General features: G+C 54.0%; 1 protein-coding gene across 2 annotated transcripts; it reads left to right on the forward strand.

The window, feature by feature from the left end:
- The first annotated feature begins 238 nt into the window (after positions 1-238).
- Positions 239-18,972, forward strand: LOC104376018 (bMERB domain-containing protein 1). 2 transcript variants are annotated; one of them, XM_086624211.1, is made up of 6 exons: positions 239-314; positions 7,456-7,576; positions 12,574-12,647; positions 16,732-16,846; positions 16,979-17,052; positions 18,851-18,972. In XM_086624211.1, the coding sequence occupies exons 1-6, from the start codon at positions 239-241 to the stop codon at positions 18,970-18,972; spliced, it is 582 nt and encodes a 193-aa protein (XP_086480337.1). The 2 variants fall into 2 exon arrangements, with proteins under 2 accessions (XP_086480337.1, XP_086480338.1); XM_086624212.1 differs by lacking the exon at positions 18,851-18,972 and adding an exon at positions 17,691-17,809.
- The last annotated feature ends 1,850 nt before the right edge of the window (positions 18,973-20,822 follow it).

Here is a 20,822-nt window from a genome sequence, read left to right on the forward strand (position 1 = left end):
GAGACCGGCCCCACGGCGGGGGGGGGGGGGGGGGGGGGACGGTGTGGGCTAACGGGGGGCCCGAGCCCCGGGGCGATAAAGCGGGTGAGGCTGCAGGGGGGGCGCGGGGGGCGCGGGGCGCTGGTGCGGGCGGGGCGGCGGCCGGCAGAGGGCGCGGAGCGGCGGGAGCCCCCGCCCGCCCCGGCGGAGCGGCGCGGAGCGGAGCGGCGCGGAGGAGCGGAACGGGCAGGGCTGCGGCATGGAGGGCAGCCGGACCCCCCCCCGGTACGGATCGCTGGAGTCCACCCGGTGGCCGCCCGCCGGCGCGGGGCCAGGTGAGCGCGGCGGGACCGGGACGGGCAGGGGCTCTGCCGGCTCCAAACTTTCCCCCCTTCCCTTCCCCTCGCCCACGATCCCGCTGGCTCCGGGACTCCCCCGGCACCTGAGCCCCGGGGGCTGGCGGGGAACTGGCGGCTTTAGCCGCCAAACGGAGCCCCGCGGGTGTTTCCCGTGTCGGTACCGGCACCGCCGGAGCCCCCGCGCCGCGGCCATGGGGAGTGGGGCAGGAGGGATTGAGGGGGGGAGGGGGGGAGGACGGAGGGAAGGAGGGGATGAAATGGGGGGGATGGATGGAGGGAGGGGAGGGGGCATGCGGGAAGAGGAAGGACGGGTAGAAGGGACTGGATGGGAGGAGGGATGGCTGGAGCAGGGGAGGGATGGAGGGAAGGAGGGCTGGCTGCGGGGAGCGCACCGGTGGAGGAGGGATGGAGCCCGGCATCCGGCTGGTGCTGCCCGGAGAGACACGGAGCCGCTGTGCTGTCATGCCCGGCTGCGGGCATGGCTGTGACCGGGACATTGGGGTGCCCACCCTGTCCTTCGCTGCCTTTTTCCCCTCTCTGACCAGTTCCTCCAGTACGAAACGGGATGGGCAGAGGGGGCGGACACCGACAACTGGGATTGTCCAGGGCAGAGTCCCCAGCCTTGGGGTGGAAGCAGGGGGCCCAATGCTGGGCAGCATCCTGGGGAGGGGAGGCTCCTGCAGCCCCTCTGCCATGACATCCCTCCGGCCTCTCCCCTTCCCCATCCCTTTCTGCTCCCGCTGAATCCCTTACACCTGGCGAGATAGGGACAGACAGCTGGAAAGGCAAGGATGGAGGGATGGAGCCAACTCCAGCATCCTGCTTGGTACCGCTGTGCTGCCTGCGAAGCTGCTCAGCTCCCTGGTGAGCAGCCTGAAGTTTTAGTCCTTCTCCTTTGTGTCTTCCAGCACAGCACTGTATATCCTTCCCCACCCCACCCCTCACCTCCCCTGCCTGGGAACAGTGTCTACATAGAGATCCTGCCCTCGGTGGGGCCTGAGAACTTCCATCACTTAGATCCTCTGCTCCCAGCAGCCGGCTGGTGTCAGCGTGGTCCAGAGAAGGGTCAAACACTTGCTGGGCTCAGGGTGCTGGGTATGATCCGGGCATCCCCCTTCTGGTGCCTGTGAGCAGGGTTGTGATGGCTGCAACGTTTGATGCAGTTCTGTAAACTCTGGCTCCTGGGGGACCCTCAGGCTGGGCGAGAACATGGCAATGGTCAGTGCTGTTTGCTGCCATCCCAGGAAATCTCAAGCCCACCCTGCGAGGCACTGAGCACACGCAGCCTCTTGCCCTGCTTATGCAGGGGACGTGACCAGGGGTGTTGCAGAGGGGCTGCATCCCTGGTGATACCCCCTCTAAGTCATCCTGGGGTACCTTCTCTGTGGACTCTGGTCTTTTTTATGGCTGTCTAACATGGCCCCAGTGGTGCCAGCGGTGCCAGGGGCTGTACAAACACAGCCAGAGAGATCCCTCATGGCTGCAACGGGCCAAGGCTGCACATTTCTCCCTGGTTTAGTAGAGGGGGCAGCTGGGCACTGGCAGGGAAACGGTGCTGTGGTTCACAGGCTGCCGGTAGCTGTGAACTCTCCATCTGAGTGCGATGCTGTCCTCTGGGACCAGCGTGCTTGGCTGTGCGTTGGCAGGGCTGGAAGGTTGTGTCCCTCCTGGCAGGCAGGGTGGGTGGCGGGGACCTGCCCCAGAGCAGCGGGTCACCATCGCTCTCATTATTGAGCTTGTGGAGCAAGGGCTGATTTTGACAGGGTGAATGTCCCCTGCCCGTCCTGCTTGCAGGGCAGAGGAAAGCACACGGCTGAGTTAAAGGCCTCTTGGGATGGAGCCCAGGTGAAGAGCTCTGACCGCCTCCGCAGGGGACTGTCAATCAATCGCCCAACTTTAATCATGAAGTAAATCACTCAAAACTCAACCCTGCGCTGGTTGCTGCTGTGACTCATCTCAGGCTTGCTGCTGGCTGTCTAAATATTTTCACCAGAGCCATATGGAGTGGAAGTCTCTGGCTATTATACTCCACATTAATGATACTTGCTTCCCCTGGGCCATGTGTGATGATTAGAGCATCTTCAAGTTCAAATCGAAGCTTTCTCCCCTTCCTTGGTCTGCCGGGTGGAAATGGTGCCGGTCGGGGGTCCTTTTGCTCCAGCAGCACAGGGCTGGTTTCTGTGTCTGGCTCCGCTGTCGTGTGTGCTGCTGCGAGAGCAAAGGGACCGCCGGGCAGCGTGGCCACACATGGACATCATCCTTCTCCATCCCTGAAGGGAGACTCTCACCACTGTCTCAGGAAAGCTGTGATCTGGCCCATGCCTGTAGCTGCTGGGGTTTGGGAACTCAGCATCACCACAGCATATCTGCCTGGGGAAAGCATCTCCTGAGCTAGCAGGGAAGATCCGTGCACATCCGAATCGATTGTCACGGACTGATCTCATTACATGGAATGGCAGAGGAATTTGGATCAGGAGGGGCCTCTGGAGTTCAACACCTTGCTCAAAGCAGGCTTAGTAGACCAGGTTGCTCACAGCCTTGTCTAGGAGGTGTCCTGGACCAAAGATGAAGATCCCACATCCCCTCTGATCCCTGTTCCAGTGTCTGAACAACGCTTCAAGCTGCTTCTCTGAGCCTCTCCTCATCTGTCCTGTGCTCCAGCTCCTGCCCTCACTCAGTTGTTTAGGTCTTGGCATGATGACCTGTGGTCCTGGGCAGATGCTGGCAAGTGGAAGGAGTGTCCATCAGCATCAGTTCATTTTCCCATCCTGTCAGCTGCCTGTTAGTCACCTGTACAGATTCACTGATTCCTCGTGAGATTTAGGGGATGGTTTTGGTGCAGAGGCATAGCTCTGTGTTCCCTTGTCCAGGTGCTCTCTCCCAGAGTTTGTGGACTTCATTTTACAGGAGTATTCTCCTGGGACTGCTCTTCCTCTGCTTCTGCCCTGAATCCCAGGAAATCTTAGGCTGACCCTGCGAAGTGCTGAGCACACACAGCCTCTTGCCCTGCTTGTGCAGGGGAGGTGACCAGGGGAGTGTGCACACAGCAGTAGGGTGTCGCAGAGGGACTGCAGCCCCGGTGATACCCCCTGTGGGTCACAGAATCACAGAATGGTTTGGGCTGGAAGGGACCTTCAAGATCATCTAGTTCCAACCCCCCTGCCATGGGCAGGGACACCTTCCACTACACCAGGTTGCTCCAAGCCTCATCCAACCTGGCCTGGAACACTTCCAGGGATGGGGCAGCCACAGCTTCTCTGGTCAACCTGTTCCTGTGCCTCACCACCCACATTGTAAAAGATTTCTTCCTTAGATCTAATGTGAATCTCCCCTCTTTCAGTTTAAAGCCATTGCCCCTTGTCCTGTCACTACCGGCCCTTGTCCAAAGCCCCTCTCCAGCTTTCCTGTAGCCCCTTTAGGTACTGGAAGGCTGCTGGAAGGTCTCCCTGGAGCCTTCTGTTCTGCAGGCTGAGCAACCCCAACTCTCTCAGCCTGTCTCCACAGCAGAGGTGCTCCAGCCCTCGGATCATCTTGGTGGCCTCCTCTGGACCCACTCCAACAGCTCCATGTCCTTCTGATGTTGGGGTCCCCAGAGCTGAACACAACACTGCAAGGGGGGTCATCCCAGGGTACCTCCCCCATGAACTGTGGTCTCTTTTATGGCTGTCTAACACAGCCCCCGTGGTGCTGGCTGTGCCAGGGGATGCACAAACACAGCCAGAGAGATCCCTCATGCTGCAATGGGCCAAGGCTGCTTACAGCTCCAGGCACATGACTGTCCTCTTAGAACTTCTTGTCCAGGACTTACTGCTCCATTGAGCAGTTCCCCGGCATGCCTGGGGACACGTCTTTCCTGAGGGACACAGGGTGCCTTGACCTCAACCAAACCACCTGAGAGCTGAGAGCTGAGAGCTGAGAGCTGAGGACCTTCCAGCTTGAGTCCTGCAGCCATCGCTCTGCTGCATGGTGTCCCCATCCGCTGTCCCTGTTTCACAGGAAGCTACTGGGAAGTGACCTACAGAAAGGTGACTTTGGGGGAGTGCGTGAGGGCAGCTCCTCTTGGGCAGGGTGGTCTCGGCCACACCGTATTCCCCATCTCTGATGGGAACCCACCCAGAGCTGAGCCAGGAGCTTTCTCGCTCTTGTGGGCAGCTGCCTACGTGCTGAGATCATGTCCCGGCCTCCTGCCACAGATCGGGGAGAGTGACTCCATCTGCCACCTCCTCTCTTCGTGTAGACAGGCAAGGGTTCACCTCTCCCATCTGGGATGGCTTTGGCTAATGAGGTTCTGGGACGAGAAGGGAGAAGAAGCGATGTGATGCCCGTTTCATGTGCTCACCTGCCAGGAAGCAGCTGGCTGATAGATAACCTCAGCCAGACACCTCTGCGAGTGATCAGAGATATTCTGGGTTATTCACCCACCCACCCAGGCCAGGAGTGACAGTCCCCCTCCCCAGACCCACCCCTGTGGGATGATTAGATTTGTCCTTGGCTAATGAAGGCTGCAGTGAGCTTGTGTCTGTCTTTATTGGCGCATCTGTAAGATAATCAACCATGTCATTTGAGCTTGGTCACAGGAGCGACGCTTAGAGCAATGCAGCTTTTTCCAGGCAGGTCTGGAGCTGCCCTGAAGCACACCCAAACCCTGGGGAGCAGCACACACCGGCTGTACCGTCTGCACCTTCACGTGTGTCCTTCCTGCTCCCGCGTGCCTGCTGTCATCTGCAGGGACATCCTGCCCGTCCCCAGCGCGTGCCACAGCTGCTCGGCACCGCTGGGTATGGATGCGGCAAAATACCCTGGGCAAGAGGAGCTCTGGGGTGGCAGAGCAGCAGGATGCTTGGGATGAGGGACCTCAGCATCCCGGTCCCTTAGCAACCACACTGCGGTCCCTTAGCAACCGCATCCTGGTCCTGTAGCAACCGCATCCTGGTCTTGTAGCAACCACAGTCCGGTCCCTTAGCAACCCCGTTCAGGGCCGTAGAAACGAGGCTAAAGGAGGGTTTCTGAGCAAATTTGCAGCAGAGACATCGAGCAAGAGCTGATGGAGACAGTGCATCCACCCCCATGTGTCGTCGCACCCATGTGTTTGTTGGTCCGTCCTGAGCAAACACTGTTTCCTGAGAGCATCCTGACAGCTTGGAATGGGGAATGGTCGAGGATTCAGGGGGCTGAATGTGGCCTTTGTGGCTAGGGGAAGAGGGAGTTCGTCTCCACATAGTCATGAGTTTCCAAGCCAGAAACAGTGGAAAACTATTCTTCAAACCAGTCACACGAACCCAAAGCACTCGTATTTCCACTGTGAAACCTCCTCTGCCAGCAACCTCAGCAGCGTGCCTCACCGAGAGTGATTCCTCCAGCAGTTTTACACAACAGGTAGAAGACCCGTGAGTGTGGAGTGTTTTGCCTTGTGCCTTAATGCCTTCCTGACCTGTAATGCTCAGCACTGGCCTGGGTCCTGTTTGGGATCCCCAAGCCACACGCTCCATTTCTGACATCTCCAGTTCCCAGACTTCAGCTGCCTGGAAAATCCTGAATCGCAGAGCTGGTGCTCCTTGGCTCTGCTTTCCCCCCTCCCTGCATGGGGAAAGTCCCAGGGCTGCAGGAAGGCAACGTCTCGGAGGGGAGATGTGTCCTGTGGAGATGCAAAGGAAGCAGAATTTTCCCCTGATATTTGTGATTCTTAATGTTTTCTCATAGCCTGGCTTTGCTGTAGCTGCTGATTCCACCCCCCCACCCGCCCAACCTGGATTGTGTGCGCATTGCAGGAGAGCCAGATTAGCCCAGTGCGACAAATGTGCTGCTGCATGTCACCGATAACGAGCTCCGTGATGTGTCTCTGAGCCAGACCAGGCTGGCAGGTGGGAGCTGGCCTGGGAGCAAAATCTCAGCTATCCCCGTAAAATGGGCTGGGAGTCACTGTGGGACGTGCAGGCTCGCAGGCGGTGCGTGAACCAGCATGGCATCCTGGTGAAAATCGGTGTGACAGTCTTGGGGAAAGCGATGGGACATCAGAGGGACACCTGCATGTCAGTCAGTGGGAGACAGAGCTGGTGGTCAGAGCAGTGGATCGAGGTTGCTGGGCTCTTGTCCTCTCTGTCCCTGGGCTTGCCACTGTGCTCTTCTAAAACATCAACCACAGCCCCTTTTTCCTGCATTTTGCTGTGAAGCTCTTGCCTCTTGCCCTGAGCAAATGACAGCTCCTTTCCCTGCCTCAGTTTCCCCAAGCGGGTTGTAGAGGTGATGCTCAGTACTCCAGAGCATGAGGAAGCCAAACTGGCCTGCTGAGTACTGGGGGGGCTTTTCCCTCTGGTGAGCTGGGAAGGATGGGGAGGAATCTTCATCCAGCCTGAGATGGAAAGGGACCAACTATGGGAGCTTCACCTCCACAACTCCATAGGAGGCCCCTCTGTGCTATATGGGCCCAGTGTTTGGTCAGGAGCACACACAGGAGGACAGGCTCACGTCTCTGGGTATCCGCCTGTGTGCTGGAGGTGCCTGAGGCTTACATGGCTCGTGTTCTTGTCCTTCTCTCCAGCAGTTTTTAACTCCCTTGACCTCCTGCTGTTCAGCAGAGAGGAAGACCCCCAGAAATTTGGGCCATTCTTAGTGATGCGGAGCCCACCACAACATTGGGGTGAGCAGAGTCAGTGCAAAGCCAGCGCAAGCAGGTGAGATCATGCTTGTTTCTGAGGCTTGGAGAGCTGCAAGCTCAGCTGAAGTGGCCCGATGGGTTCCGAGGGCTTCTTCCCTGCAGATGCTTCATGCATACTGCGTGCGTGTCTGGAGCTGAGCCCGAACCGTCTTTGATGCAGCGATGAGCAGAACCTGTGCCCAGCTTCACAAAAAGGCACAAATAAAGGCAAAACACAGTCGCTGGCAGCTCAGTGCCCTTGTGTATGTCGACGAGTTTCCCTGTGCCTGTTGGGCCGTCTCCTCTTCGAGCACCCAGCAGGGTAGCAAGAAGCCTGAAAACGAGTTCAAAACTGCATGTTCTTGGTGGTTGTGCTGGTCTGGTGTTTGCAGGGGGGTTCCCCGTGACAGCCCTGTGGTCCCTGTTGTCCTCAGTGTGTTTAACATCTCCTGCGGGCTAACGTGGCTCCCGTTTTGTTTGCAGAGGACGAGATCGTGTCCATGGCTGACTCAACCACCACCATTGACGACATTGAAGGCGAGCTCTTCAAAATCGAGAGGATCAGGGAGATCCTGGTGAGGAGGGAGTCAGAGCTGCGGTACATGTGAGTAGCTGCCTCCTCCCACCCTGTCCCCCTTCCCAGGGTCACCCCAGCGTTTTCTGCCTCCCCAATCAAACATGGATCATCCCTGGGGATGAGCAGACCTGAGGCCACTTCCCACCTCATTTTCCACCTGGAAGCGAAGCCTTTCCCACCGCTCTGACCTTGCTCTTGGAAGGGGCTTGACCAGGTCCTTCTTACAAAGCTGCCACTGCTGCTGTGATGGTTTGAGCTGTGCAAACAGAGCTTATGGCATGGGTTGAACTACGCTAAACTGTGTCCATGTTCAACCAGAGGCACTCCGGCTTCCTGCAGGGTCCGTGCTCTTCCTCAGTGCACGCCTCTTGAGCTGGGCTTGGGAAGGGACCTGAGCTTTGGTGGCTCATCACTGCTCTCTGGACATGTCACTTCGCCCCAGCACAGAGAGCTGCGGCTGTCCAACATCCATACGATCGCCGTTTGCTGTCCCCACGTTGCCATGTTACGTCTCCTCCTTTCCATCCCCACCCCATGGCTGCTGGGGGACATCAGGACTCATTGGGACCGGACTGCCCTTGGGCTGGACCAGCATCAGTGCCTGGTGCCCGTCTCCGCACCACATCCTGCTCTCCGCTCCCAGTGGAGCCTTTGCAGCCAGATGAGCAGGGAAGAATTTTTTTCCAGGGTGCATTTCAATAATCAAAGCAGTTTTTGAGTAAAAATTTATAGGCCTTTCATGTTTAAGGCAATGAAATAGCCACTGTGTCGCAGTGGCACTAACCAGCGCTTAGGGTGATAAAGAACATTTTCCCTGGGTATATGTGGAGATTTTGTGGTCTGGGAGGAAAAGGATTGACTAGCATTCATAATCTGGGTTGATTAAGCTTTTTAATACCACTAAATTACTGTAGTCAGCCCAGTCTGGAGATCCCATGCTGGCGGGTCAACGCAAAGCCTGAGATTTTTTGCTGGTAATGGCAGAAATCATATTTACTGGGCTGCAGCACTCGGTGTGCTGCTTTTTTAATGTGTCTGCATCCCCACTGGTACCTGTGCTACTGACATCACCAACGGCTGGGAATGCCTGGGTAAATCTGCTCCCCAGGGAAGCCGTGAGCCGGACTGTGACGCAGAGGCTCATGTTGGGAGTGGTGACCTCTTCGAGGCACAGTTCCTCCTGAATAGATTGCTGAAAAGGATTTTTGGAAATCATAAAAAGTGTAGTTCTTCAATGCTTTCCATGGCAACTGGTACCCAAGTCTCACAGGTGCTGACCAAACTCACATCTCTTGCTTTTTCTTATCCTTGTATTTGTTTTCTTCCTTGGCATTCACTTGGAAAACAAAAGGAAATCATAGGGTTAAAAAGGATGGGGAGTAGGGACTGCGAGGGGCCTTTTTTCCCAATGGGACTAAAAAAAATAATATTGAGGATCAGTTGAACTGTGGGGCTCGGGGAGCTGGACAACCCCACTGACGTGCTGCCCCGCGGAGGAGCGACCCGTCCGGTCAGTCGATAGCGATCGGTGTTTTCTCCTTGTTGGAAGTGTCAAACTAAAACGTTCCAACGTTTCTGAGATGTCTCTGCTGCGGAAAACAACGAAGCTCCTGATATTTCTCCTTGTAGAGGGCGAAAGGAAAGGTCTGGAATTCCTGTGGGAGATTCAGCTCTGCACCTCGCTCTCTCGCCGCTCGGGTCTGCTCCCCGGGGCCAGGCAGGGCTGCCACGGCTGCGGCTGATGCTGCAATAAGTTTTGTCGCCAGCAGCAGAAGTCACCTGAGCTCCAGCAGTGGCCCTCTGGGTGCTTGTCTTTGCAATCTCTCCCAAGTTTTACTGAAATGAGAATTTTTATTATTGCCCATTTATTATTCTCATTGTTAGATTCTACAGAATTAAATTCCGATTTAATTTTAATAATGTTTCAGCTGCTATTTGACTGTTTATTTTAATTTTAATAAGTGTATCAGTAGCGATCAGCCCATGTGTCCGGGGCAGACCTCCTCGCTGGTGCTCTCTGTACAAGCTCAGGGCTCAGCCACCGTAGGACTATGAGCAGGCAATAAAAGGACAAACAGACCTCCCTGTTCTCCACGTGCAGCTCCTGGACATTGGCATCGGTGGACTAGACTCACGAAGACACTGTCAGATGGAGCAAAAATCTGACAGAGCCAAGAAGAAGTCTTCTCCACCACCTGCGATGTTCTTCTCCTACAGCAATATCTCACAGGGTCCCTCTTCATCAATCTGTTTATTTTTCCCTTCCCTAATGTTTCTGGTGTCCTCAGCTCAGCTGACAGAGCTGTGAGTTCAAGTAGCTCCTGCAAATATGACTCATCCCAGAAGGGGTGGACGGCATGACTCAGTGGAAAGGCCAGCAGGATTATTGAAGATCAGACAGGGCTTTTAGTGACTCGGGCTTCAAAGGGTGCCAAAGGCACATCTGTTCAAGGTGGCACCAGCTCGTAAGTCGATCATGCATTATCTGTAGACACTCACGGCCATGGAGCTTGCTAGAAATCTCAGCTGTGCTCTTCCAGGTTGGATGATTTCCCATGCACCCTGGAAAGCATCTGGGGAGTCCTGTATCAAAGGCTTGGACAACCTTGGGGAGATTGTGCTAAGATGCTGGGGTGCTTGGTAGGGCTTAGGAAGATGTATGGTGCCTCTGTCTAGGTGGAAAATGAGTTGTCTGATTCTTTGTAGTCAAGATTTGGATATGCTGCTCCTCTTGGAGACTCCATCCAGACAGGTGAACCACTGTGCCCTGCAGTGTTGGTGCTTACCAGCGCTTTCATGAAACTGGTCTCTGAACGTGATGTTCAATGGTGGCAAATGCTCCCCATCCCACCCATGTAGACAAGGCACCGAGCACAGGGCAGCACAGGGCCAAATCCTGTATGAACACATCTGGTCTCCAGCTGAGAGGTTTGTGCTACCAGATGTTTTCCCAGCACAAGCTGCTCATCGTTCAGTGCCCACATCTGTTGTCGAAAACATCCAGGGCTACAGTATCAAGTCTCTGAGATCTAAGGAGCCCTTAGATACAGGTGGTCCTGAGATATCAATGGATTAGTTGTGCTGTCATAAGGAAATTCTTCTGGTCAGAGTGTCTGCACCTACCTCAGGGTGATGATGCTGCTCAGCACTGTTTCAATGGGTCGTCTGACCCCAGACCTTCTGTCATGGGGCTTCTGGTGCCTTTCCTGGCTGCAAGCTCCTGGAAGATGTGTATTGAGAGCATGAGGAGTGATGTGTCAATGAAGGAGTTGCTTTGTGGATGCACCAAGTGACCAATTTCTGGTCCTGGGGACATGGGAGCCTGTTACACCTGGAAAATCTGGGGCTGGATTTTGAATGGAGACACTTTCTTTTAGCTTCAGGCCAGGTAACAAGAGGTGAGGAGATGCCAGATGTGGCCAGAGTGGCTCAGCCACACCATGGAAGCCTGGAGAAAAACGAGAAGCATCCGAAATCCTGGCAGAACAGTCCAACCCTGATCAGGAGATTCAGTGTCTTGCTACAGGATGCAGGGGCTTTAAAAAACTCTTTTCAACTGAGGCAACAGCCAAAATCCCTCATCAGGGATTTCAGTTCCTGGGTACCTTATTGCCAGGGAAATGGTGCTTCACTGGCTGCCGGCTGGCTGAACTGTGCCAAGGCTCGGGATTCCACACCAGAGCAGCATTGGCTTTTCCTAATCTTTCCAATGAGGGATTATGTGAGAGGAGCCCAAGGAGGGCTCAGAGCAGGAGCAAAAGTGTCAGATGGGTTGGCCTTATCATGCTTTGGCTGGAGATGTGGCTGGCCAAGGTTGGCCCTAGGCTGATGCAATCTTGGAGAGTGCTGGAAGGGCAGATGGGGCTGGGCAGCCCTTGGGTCGCTGCTCGTTGTGCTTATGACCTGCTGGCAGAAAGCAGGAGGACTTTGAGGAAAAGACCCTAAAGGGCAAAGCAAGGAGGTCTCTGAAGCCAGAGGCTGCTGGCAGGAGAGAGATGGGCAGGTGGGGAGCACAACCTGCAGACCGGAGGCAGCTCTGGGAGTTATTGGAGTTGTGACTGGTCTCGTCCTCTGTGGTGTCACCTACCGAGGGGACATCCTCAAGGGTGGCTTGGTTTGTGGTGGAGAGAGGTCTCAGCCATGAGCACTGTCTGCTCTTGGGGTTTCCCTACTGCAGGTGAGTGCATAAAGCTCATCAGACTGAGACACTGATGCTCATCATGGCCACACACCATCGATCCTCGGTCTTGTCCACGCAGGGCTTTAGCGTGGGCATACTCATGCGATTTTTTTGAATCAATCAATAAATAAATTGGGTTACGTGTTCTCTGCCAGCCCTAGCGAGCAGCGAGCAGCACTGAGCTGGCACACCCATGGAGGGGCCGAGTATCTGCGGCGCTGCTGTGGCATCGTCCGCCTGCCTCCAGCACGGACAGGGCTGCGCATCCCCGTGCGCTCCGTCAGCGGCTGCTGCTGATGTTTGGGTTGAGCTCATCCTGATCCATATATTGCTGCCCTTGTGTGGTTTGAGCCAGAGATGATTTCGTTGCCCGCGGCTTCAGCAGGCTCCTTTTCTCCTGTTGGAATGACCTTGTTTCTCAGCGGGCACCTGCAAAGTTTGCATATTTCCCCCGCCCCCGTTGTGTTTCATTTTTCTGCCTTTTTTTTAATTCTGCAGAAAGGCAGCATAAAAATGTCAGAGCCTTTTATGCAGCGGCAGCTTCCGTTTGTTTTCAGGTTTTGCTCTTTGGGGATTATTTTTTTGGGATAAGGAGAAACAGAGCTGCTATTGCCTGGTGGATGTGCCGGGTTTTAATAAGGCTTCATTGTCCTTAGAGCGATGAAACTTTTTCCTTTGCCAACAACCAGTGACACAACCTGTGTAGCTCCAACAAAAGCTCGGAGATGAAGTGGGGGGGCGGGTAAATCTGTGCTCCCCACTGCACAGTTGGGTGTTGCCCTGCAGGTTTGGAACCTTTTCTCTCCCAGTCTTTCCCTCAGTGGTTTCATTTGTGTCTTTGCAGGATGGATGACATTCAGCTTTGCAAAGAAATCAGCCGGCTGAAAAAGGAGCTTCAAAAACTCATAGCCCTTCCAGGTGAGGCTTCATAGAGGTTCAGAGAGCTGCTCCTTGCTGCTGCAGTCAGCAGAAGGGTGTCCATGAAATACAAGAAGCTCCTGAATGGCTCCCACCTGGGATGCTCCCACAGATGCTGCTGCCCCAGGCAGTGCGCGAGCATCAAGAAACACGGCTCCTTGGGTCTGACCTCAGATCTTTCCTGGGAGCTTTGCTGCCAGGGAGTCCTTGTCCAGGCCTGGGCTGAAAGGCAGAGGAAACAGCAAAGGTGAAAAAACATAAGTCCTGCGAGGAAGAGCATGGGTCTGGTATAGGAGTTGTTGAGCGAGGTGGTGCTGAATGCCACACAGTGGGACCTGCCACATACAACGAGGAGGATCCTCAAACGAGTTGAGGGGACGTTGTCAGACCACGCTGTGCAGGGCCCCTTTTGGAGGTAGCAGGAGGGAAGATGCCTTCAAAGGCCTCGAGTATGTGAAAACGAGCGAATTATTGCTGTGGCCATGTCAGAAATGGGTGTCAGTGATGGGGCAGATGGCAGCAGCTGCCAGGGAAGGGTTCCTGGTTGCAGCCAGGGTCGGATGGGTGCTAGAGGGATGTCATGCCAGTGATGTCCTTCATTTAGGTGAATTCATTATTCAGGATGTTGGAAAGAGGCAAACAGTCCAGGGCAACATATGTGAAAACTTCGGCTGGGAGGGAATGCTGCTTTTGTCCCCTCCTTACTGTGACTGTGACCTGCCCCTCTGCTCTGCTCTCATGAGACCCCCTTGCAGTGCTGCATTCAGCTCTGGGCTCTCCAACATCAGGAAGACATGGAGATGTTGGAGTGGGTCCAGAGGAGGCCACCAAGATGATCCAAGGGCTGGAGCACCTCTGCTCTAGAGACAGGCTGAGAGAGTTGGGGCTGTTCAGCCTGGAGAAGAGAAGGCTCCGGGGAGACCTTCCAGCAGCCTTCCAGTACCTAAAGGGGCTACAAGAAAGCTGGACAAGGGTGTGTAGTGACAGGACACGGGGCAATGGCTTTAAACTGAAAGAGGGGAGATTTTGATGAGATCTAAGGAAGAAATTCTTTACAATGAGGGTGGTGAGGCATTGGCACAGGTTGCCCAGAGAAGCTGTGGCTGCCCCATCCCTGGAAGTGTTCAAGGCCAGATTGGATGAGGCTTTGAGCAACATGGTGTAGCAGAGGGTGTCCCTGCCCATGGCAGGGGGGTTGGAACTAGATGATCTTGGAGGCCCCTTCGAACCCAAACCATTCTGTGATTCTATGACCAGTGACCCTCCATGTCCCTGTCACAATCAAAGCCACCCTTGTCCCTTCATAGTCCGGGGAAGGCCAAACCTCATTTCTCTATATGATCCCCCTCAGCCAAAGTATTCAAACAAAAGCACACGCCAAACAGCTCAGGGTTTGAACGAGAATGAGCGAGAAAGGCTTCCCCACAAGCTGTGTCCATCACTGTTCATGAGGCTGTGCCTCCTCCTGGGACATCCTCATTCTGCCCCCAGTAAGGACTTTATGTGTATCTTTGGAACCGGATGGGTGACCTGTCCCTGCTTCTTTGTACCCATCCGAGCTTTAAGATCTGGGCCACCACAAGTATCTCTCTGAAGGCGCTTGCACTCACTGAGACCAATGAATGTGTAGCAGGGGGCGATGCCTGGATGCCAGCAAGAGACCAGCTGGGCACATCTGCTTCCCAGAGCAGCAGCTCAGCTCGTTGGTGCTGTACCAGAGGTTACCTCGCAGCCACAGGTGGCAAGAAGCCTTCACCCTTTCTAATGCCATGGTGTCCCTACGCTGTGTGTGCTTGTGAATCATCAGCACACAGCTGGAGCCCAGCAGCTGCTTACTATGCAGGTCTTGATCGTTTTAGTACAACCTGGCTGCATCCAGAGGGAGGTTCGGACAGGAGAGGGGAGGATTCTGCCATAAAAACAGGAGCTACTTGCAAAACATAGACCCGACTGTCACGTGGGCTTTTAATCCAAGCACCTTCTAGTTCATAAAATAAGACTTGACCTAAACAATGGCTCAGGACCAGAGATAAATTTGGCCTTTTCTGAAACTTGAGAAATGTGGCTGGTGTTTCTTCATCTGCTTTGATCTTTTGTTTTTGGCCTTTTCAGATTCAGCCGAGAGCAGAAACGTTGCTTGCATCAGGGATGCTCTTTTTGTCTTCTTTATAACTTGGCTTAAATCAGCCTGTGCTGGAAAAATCCTGCAAATCGCTGGTCTTGGGAGTCTATTGCAGCAGATAATTCATGAAAATGGGCATTGAACTTTGGTTCTGATAAGGATTCGAACACGTCAGTGCTTACTCAGAGCTCAGCCAGACCTGTGGCTTGAAATCTCACCAGACCAAGGTGCCTTTAATAATTCAGAGAGATCTCGTGGTTGTGATGGACTCTGACATCAGGAAGTCAGACAAAAAGGTGCAGTGTTTGTACAGCGGGTATGTTGACTCCAACATACTCTAACTCAGGAATGCAGCTTGTTAATTAACTCCAAATAGCTGGTGTGTTTGTGCACAGCCTGATATTTCTGATTTTCACAGTATCCGAATGACACTATAAACTGCCCCTATTCCCACCAGGCTGGTGGGAGCAGCTCCACAGAGACGATGCCCCCGGCCAGGTGACTTTGCTTTAACTCCTCATGGTAGAAGACCGGAGGCTGTGGTCCAGCCCTCAGTCCAGGTCAGCTTTCTCTGCCAGGAAGCTGGAGCTCAGTCTCTGCACAAGACGACAGTTGTAGGAGAAACCTTTGTTTGCTAGGGATGTTTCTAACAACATGATGATTATGAGAAGTTCCTCCTGCTCAGACCCCTGCAGCAGCACCTCCGATCAATATATAGCAGACTTGAAACTACAAATCAATACATAGTTTAGGTAACTGCTGAGATCCAGCCTACAGGGTTTGGTCCATGCTGTGAATTTCACTGCATTTTTATTTAGCTGAAGGAAGACTGGAGATTGATCCATCCCATGCTGGACTGATTTTGGAGCTGGCTGCTGAATTCAGAAATGGTATTAAATAGCTGCAGCACGGGCAGTCGTAGCTTCCAGCTAAGGCAGCTCTCTGTGTTTAACATTCCTCAGCCCTGTCTCTGTCACCTTCACCCATCCCACTTCCCATTATATACCAATTTATATAAAACATGGCTTCATAGTGATGTGAGAGTTTCCCAGGTCTTCACTAACTCACAGCCCTAAGATGTGTGGCACAAGTGGGTCCCACTGTGCTCAGGGTAGGTCAGTCTGGGGGTTCAGGTGACAACCAAGACTCACACGTTCACAGTAGCCTGGCAGACACTTGTGGTCACCCTTGTTGCTGGGTTGGGAAGGGAGCTGACAGTAGTTTGAAAGGTCAGATGTAGGGGATGAGGTCACTGGGACCACGTTCAGCAAGGGAATAAGGCTACAAAAACCAGTAGATCATATTGGTTTTCATGTTTCTGTTCGTGTGGGATAAATGGTGGTGTGAGGTGTTCCCAAGGCGTCTGGGGTTGTTGATAATTCCTTATGCACCTGAATCCCTGGCTGGTTTCTCAGCCACATGGAGGACCTGGCTCAGAGGTCTCTGGACCCCTGCCCAGCTCAGGGCCAAGCTGCGACTGGTTGGGTGTGCTGGCATGGGACCTGCAGGTTAAGCACATCCTGACTGAAGGGTGACATCTGAGTCTGACATAGCCAAGCTTGTTGAGACCCAGTACCCACCCTCTTCAGCAGTGCAGGGTGAAGACCCTGGAGGAGCCATGGTCATCTTCCACTAGAGAGGTTGCCATGTTGAGGAGCCCTTCCTCTGCTCTGCAGAGCTCACATTGCATCTTGTAGTGCTCAGCCCCATGAAAATTTTGTGGAGAAGCTAAAAATTCAAAGTTTGATGACAACAGACTTGTCTCCTCCCAGCCAGGGTGATTTGGGATGAGGTTGTTGCTTATTTAACAGTCTGTATCCAGATCCAGGTGCTTACTTTGGTTTGACTTTTACCCCAACTCTCACATCTGCTCCTGGGCCGAGCAGAAGCAGAGCAAACTTGGCCTTGGCATGGGCTGGATGGCCCCTGTTGATGTGTTCACCATGTTCCCTTATGCTGCAGAGAACGAGAAGTCCAACGAGGAGAAGCAGAGGGAAGAGGAGCTGGTACAGCAGATACACAAGCTGGTGGAAACGCGGGATTTCCTGGTGGACGATGTGGAGTTTGAGAGGCTCAGGTAGCTGGATGCAATTTAGTTCTTGCACTGAGGTCAGATTAGTCTGTCCTCTGATCTGTACCACACCTTGCCAGATGGTCCTGAATGCCTTGCTGCTCTGTTCCTGAGTGCTAACTGATCTCTTCGTCACAGGGAAAGGGAAGAAGACAAGGAAATGGCAGAGTTCCTGCAAAGTAAGCTCTCCAAAAGCTACCTCCAGAAAGCAGGTAGGTAGTTGATGAGTTTTGTTCCACGCATTGAGCCTCCCTGGCAGTTTCTCCCCTTTCCTAAGCACTCCGTCTCCAAGATTTCTTTGCTCTGCATGGGGCTAGCTTACCTGGAGACCAGCTGCTGGTGGATGGTGTGGGGAAATGGCAACTGGTGGGTGCTGGTGCTTGAGGATAACACTGCAGAAACATCCCGAATTGTACAGATGTTATGCTTCCATTTCCCTCCTGGCATTTCCAAGCCAGCATGTCCTACGAGAATGGAGGTGTCCTTTTGTGGCTCATGTACTTCATCTGACCCTTTCCAACTAACTCCTTACATCTCATCACACCATTAGCTAAGGTCACAAGTTGTGGTATCCATCCAGTCCTCCTTTCTTCATGACCTCTGATGGCTACCCTCTTCCCCTTGCCTCCATCATTGCTGGAGGAACACCTCCCCAATGTGGTGGGAGGCATTTCCAGCCCAGTGTCCCCGTGCCAGTGGAACACATGGTGATGTATCTCCTGGATGCAGGAGCTTGTGCCCAGCTGTGGGTCTGAAGAGGGTCAGCGTCCTAGCTCTGAAAGGTGCCCTAAGAAGCAGCGATGTGCCTGTGCTCTCGTCACCAGACAGACGCTGATGCCTTTTTCTGTAGCTCCTGTCAAAGAGAAGAAGATGACTTCCAGGGGACAGCAAACCTCTGCACCGTACATGACCAAAACGGGCCTCACCCTGCTCAAGGAGTGCTGTGGCTTCACCTGCTCCATCATGTAGGCCAGGCCCCAGCTCCTCTGCACAGGACATGACCATGGTAGCGTACACGTCCCGGGAAGCTGGGCTGGGCAAGAGGGGCTTCCGTGGGGTGCTGAAACGGCCCAGTGCCTGTGTGGGGTGGGTGAACGCTGATGTCTGGGACATGCACCTCTCGTGTTGCTGCAGGCATGGGGGGTGAGGGAGCACCAGGCTGCAGCTCTGCTCTGGGGGGCTGCCATCGGGGAAAGGTGCTGGAGCCCCATGAGTCCCGAGAGAGGGGCTGGAAGGGAAGCAGCAGTGGTCATGACGAGGGATGGAGGTGGTTGGTGGAGGAGGAAGAGAGATGGAGGGTAGGGGGCCAGGCACACTGCACGTAGCGTACCCCAGGCACCAAGGGATCACCTTGCAAGCACGTACAGGACAGAGTTGTCCGTCAAATGTACCACTGCAGTGCACACCTGGTGCTTACGGAGTTACACCACCAATGCCTTTCTCTGCTCTTAATATCTTCTCTGAAAACCTAAGAAGCTGTCAGGTGTTTCTGTCCTTAAGGGTCCTCACGTGCCTTCTCGTATACTTTCTCCAGCCTGCTCCTTTTCAGCAGGTTGCAGTTAAATCATTGGCATCTTCTGACAGCCACAGGTGCCCACCTGTAAAACGATGTGCCCATGATTTTTGAAACACTTTACTAAGTGCCAGGTTGTGTCAGTTGTACAGGACTATCCTCTGGCTGCCGAGGGGGCAACCAGACAGTCCCCATCCATTGGCCAGTGGTGGAAGTCCATACCAGGCTGCACTGGCAAGAAGCACCTCTTTATTAGTCTGCCACTCCCTGAAACTTCTACAGAGTGACTGTTTGGAATGAGTTTATGTCCTGAACCACACTACATCACATCCTTAATGTTGCTGGAGACTTCCATTGTGGCAGGTGGCCTGACACTCAAGAGTTGGTCTCATTGGCATTAGATGCTCTATAAAGCAGGGTTGGCTCTCTTGTCATTGGAGAAGGGAGGCACCATGGTTGCAACCCATGGTTTTCTGTCGCGTGTCTTTCCTCCCCAGGTCTCCAGCCAGAGTCCACAATCTGCTCTCCTCTGAGAGTTTCAACTTCCCGTCATTGTTCATGCTTCCCACTACAGCACCACCACCGAAGAGACTTCCCAAGCAGGCTGGTGCAAGCTTGAATGATGGCATGTGTCCTTGGTGCCACATCAATGGTTGTCTCCTCCATGACATCAAAAAACACCGAATTCCACCTGAGCTCAGTTTGGAAGAGGTGTGTGCAGCAGCAGCAAGGGAGTCCATGACAAAGAGGACTGGTACCATCCTTCACCTGGACAGAGTAAGAAAACAAGCACTGGGAGCTAGTGTTTGGAGAACATTGTGCTCCACCATCCAAGACATGCTATGGCCCAGATGATGTCTCATCCTTAGCCTTGTACCACCTTACAAGTCTCTATGAGTTGGTTCCTAAGGACTCTTGGTGGGAAATGTCTCTGATCTGGGCTTTGTTGTGTTTGCGTCGGTTTTATTGCAAGGTGCTCTGTGGCTCTGGGTAGAGCTGAGCAAAGTGTCAAGGGCAGTCCCCAGGGCCGGCTGAATGGAGGGCAATTCTTGTGAAGTTACCACCTGAGCACAGACCCCGTGTGTTGAACTGCAGCCAGATGAGTCGCTTTCCCCACCTCAATGTTACTGGGCTCAGTTTTCAGCTCCAAGGAAAAGGAGGAAATTAGAGAAAAAGAGAAAAGGAGAAAAATTCAGAACAGTGTGACATGCAGAAGGAAATGAAAACTAAACAGAGGTCTGGAAAAGTGGCAGGGGAACGTGGAGACAGCAGGTGAGAGACACTCTCACTGCCAAGGGGGCATCCAGTCCAGCCCTCCAGTGCCCAGCCAGCGCCTCTGGGCTTGGCTCCATGAGCTGGACAAGGTCCTGTGCAAAAGACTCATGGCACCCAGTGGGCACCCAGTGTCTCCATTCCTGTTGCCCCTTCTCAGCATCCACCCGTGTCGATGTGGCACAGCCAGAGCTGCTAATGCCCATCATGGCAGGAAAGGGGCTCTCCTTCTTGCTGGGTGTGAAGGCCTCTCACATCTCCCACCCTGCACTTCTGCCCTGTAGATTGCTATGGCTTCGCTGGGTGTCCTGGGGTGGCCACCCACTTGCGTGGCTGCCTAAGAGCGCTGGTTGCTGATTCCTCCAGCTCAGTCCTGCTGCAGTTTGCTGTAGGGTCTTGAGATGGTGTTCCTTCCTGGGTCACTGTCTGGCACGCCCATGCCAGTGAGATGGTCACAACCCATCTGGCTCTTTCCATTGCACCTGATAGCACATTCGCCCTTATAACACACAGTGCAGGTGGGATGCTTCTTTGTGCGATGCCATAACGAGGTCCAAGTTCCTCCTGCATTTCTTTATCAGCACTGCCAGAAAACCCAGTGTGTGAGAACCTGTTCCCTAACCTTTGCAAGGGGGTTTCCACTCACTTGTCCTTCCTGAGCAATCTCCTTCCCATATGGATTTTCCCAGCAGCCAGAAAAGTACCCATACTAAACCAGTCCCTCTGCACACTCACAGACCAGGGTGCAAGGCCCAAATGGACCGTCATGGCACCTGATCATCTCTAGCAAACTTGACCTTGCTTTGGTTCATGTCACCTCTGAGTTGACTTCAATGTTCTCAGTCTGAAGTCTGCTTACACTTTGTGCTGCTCATTATTACAGCATCCTGCAAACCCCACCTGCCAGTTCCTGGTGTCTCTTCGCTTGAAGGAGTCTTCAGTGTTGGCTGGAGGGAGCACTCTCTAGATCACAGGGGCAAACGGAGTCACAGAGAGCTCCTCTCTGCTTTGCCAACCTTGCGTAAGGGAGTGAGGTGCAGCACACAGCTGGGGCTGTTGTCCCAACAGGGGTGGCAGGCCATCATTGGTAGCATACATCGTGGAAATGGTGGGACAGATTGGGTCACTCACTCCCTGCACTTCCAGAAGCCGTCCAGTGGCTGCTTTGCTTGGCCGCTCTGCAGTCACGCACGTGGT

The sequence above is a fragment of the Tauraco erythrolophus genome, chromosome 20, assembly GCF_009769465.1.
Source record: "Tauraco erythrolophus isolate bTauEry1 chromosome 20, bTauEry1.pri, whole genome shotgun sequence".
NCBI lineage: Eukaryota > Metazoa > Chordata > Aves > Musophagiformes > Musophagidae > Tauraco > Tauraco erythrolophus.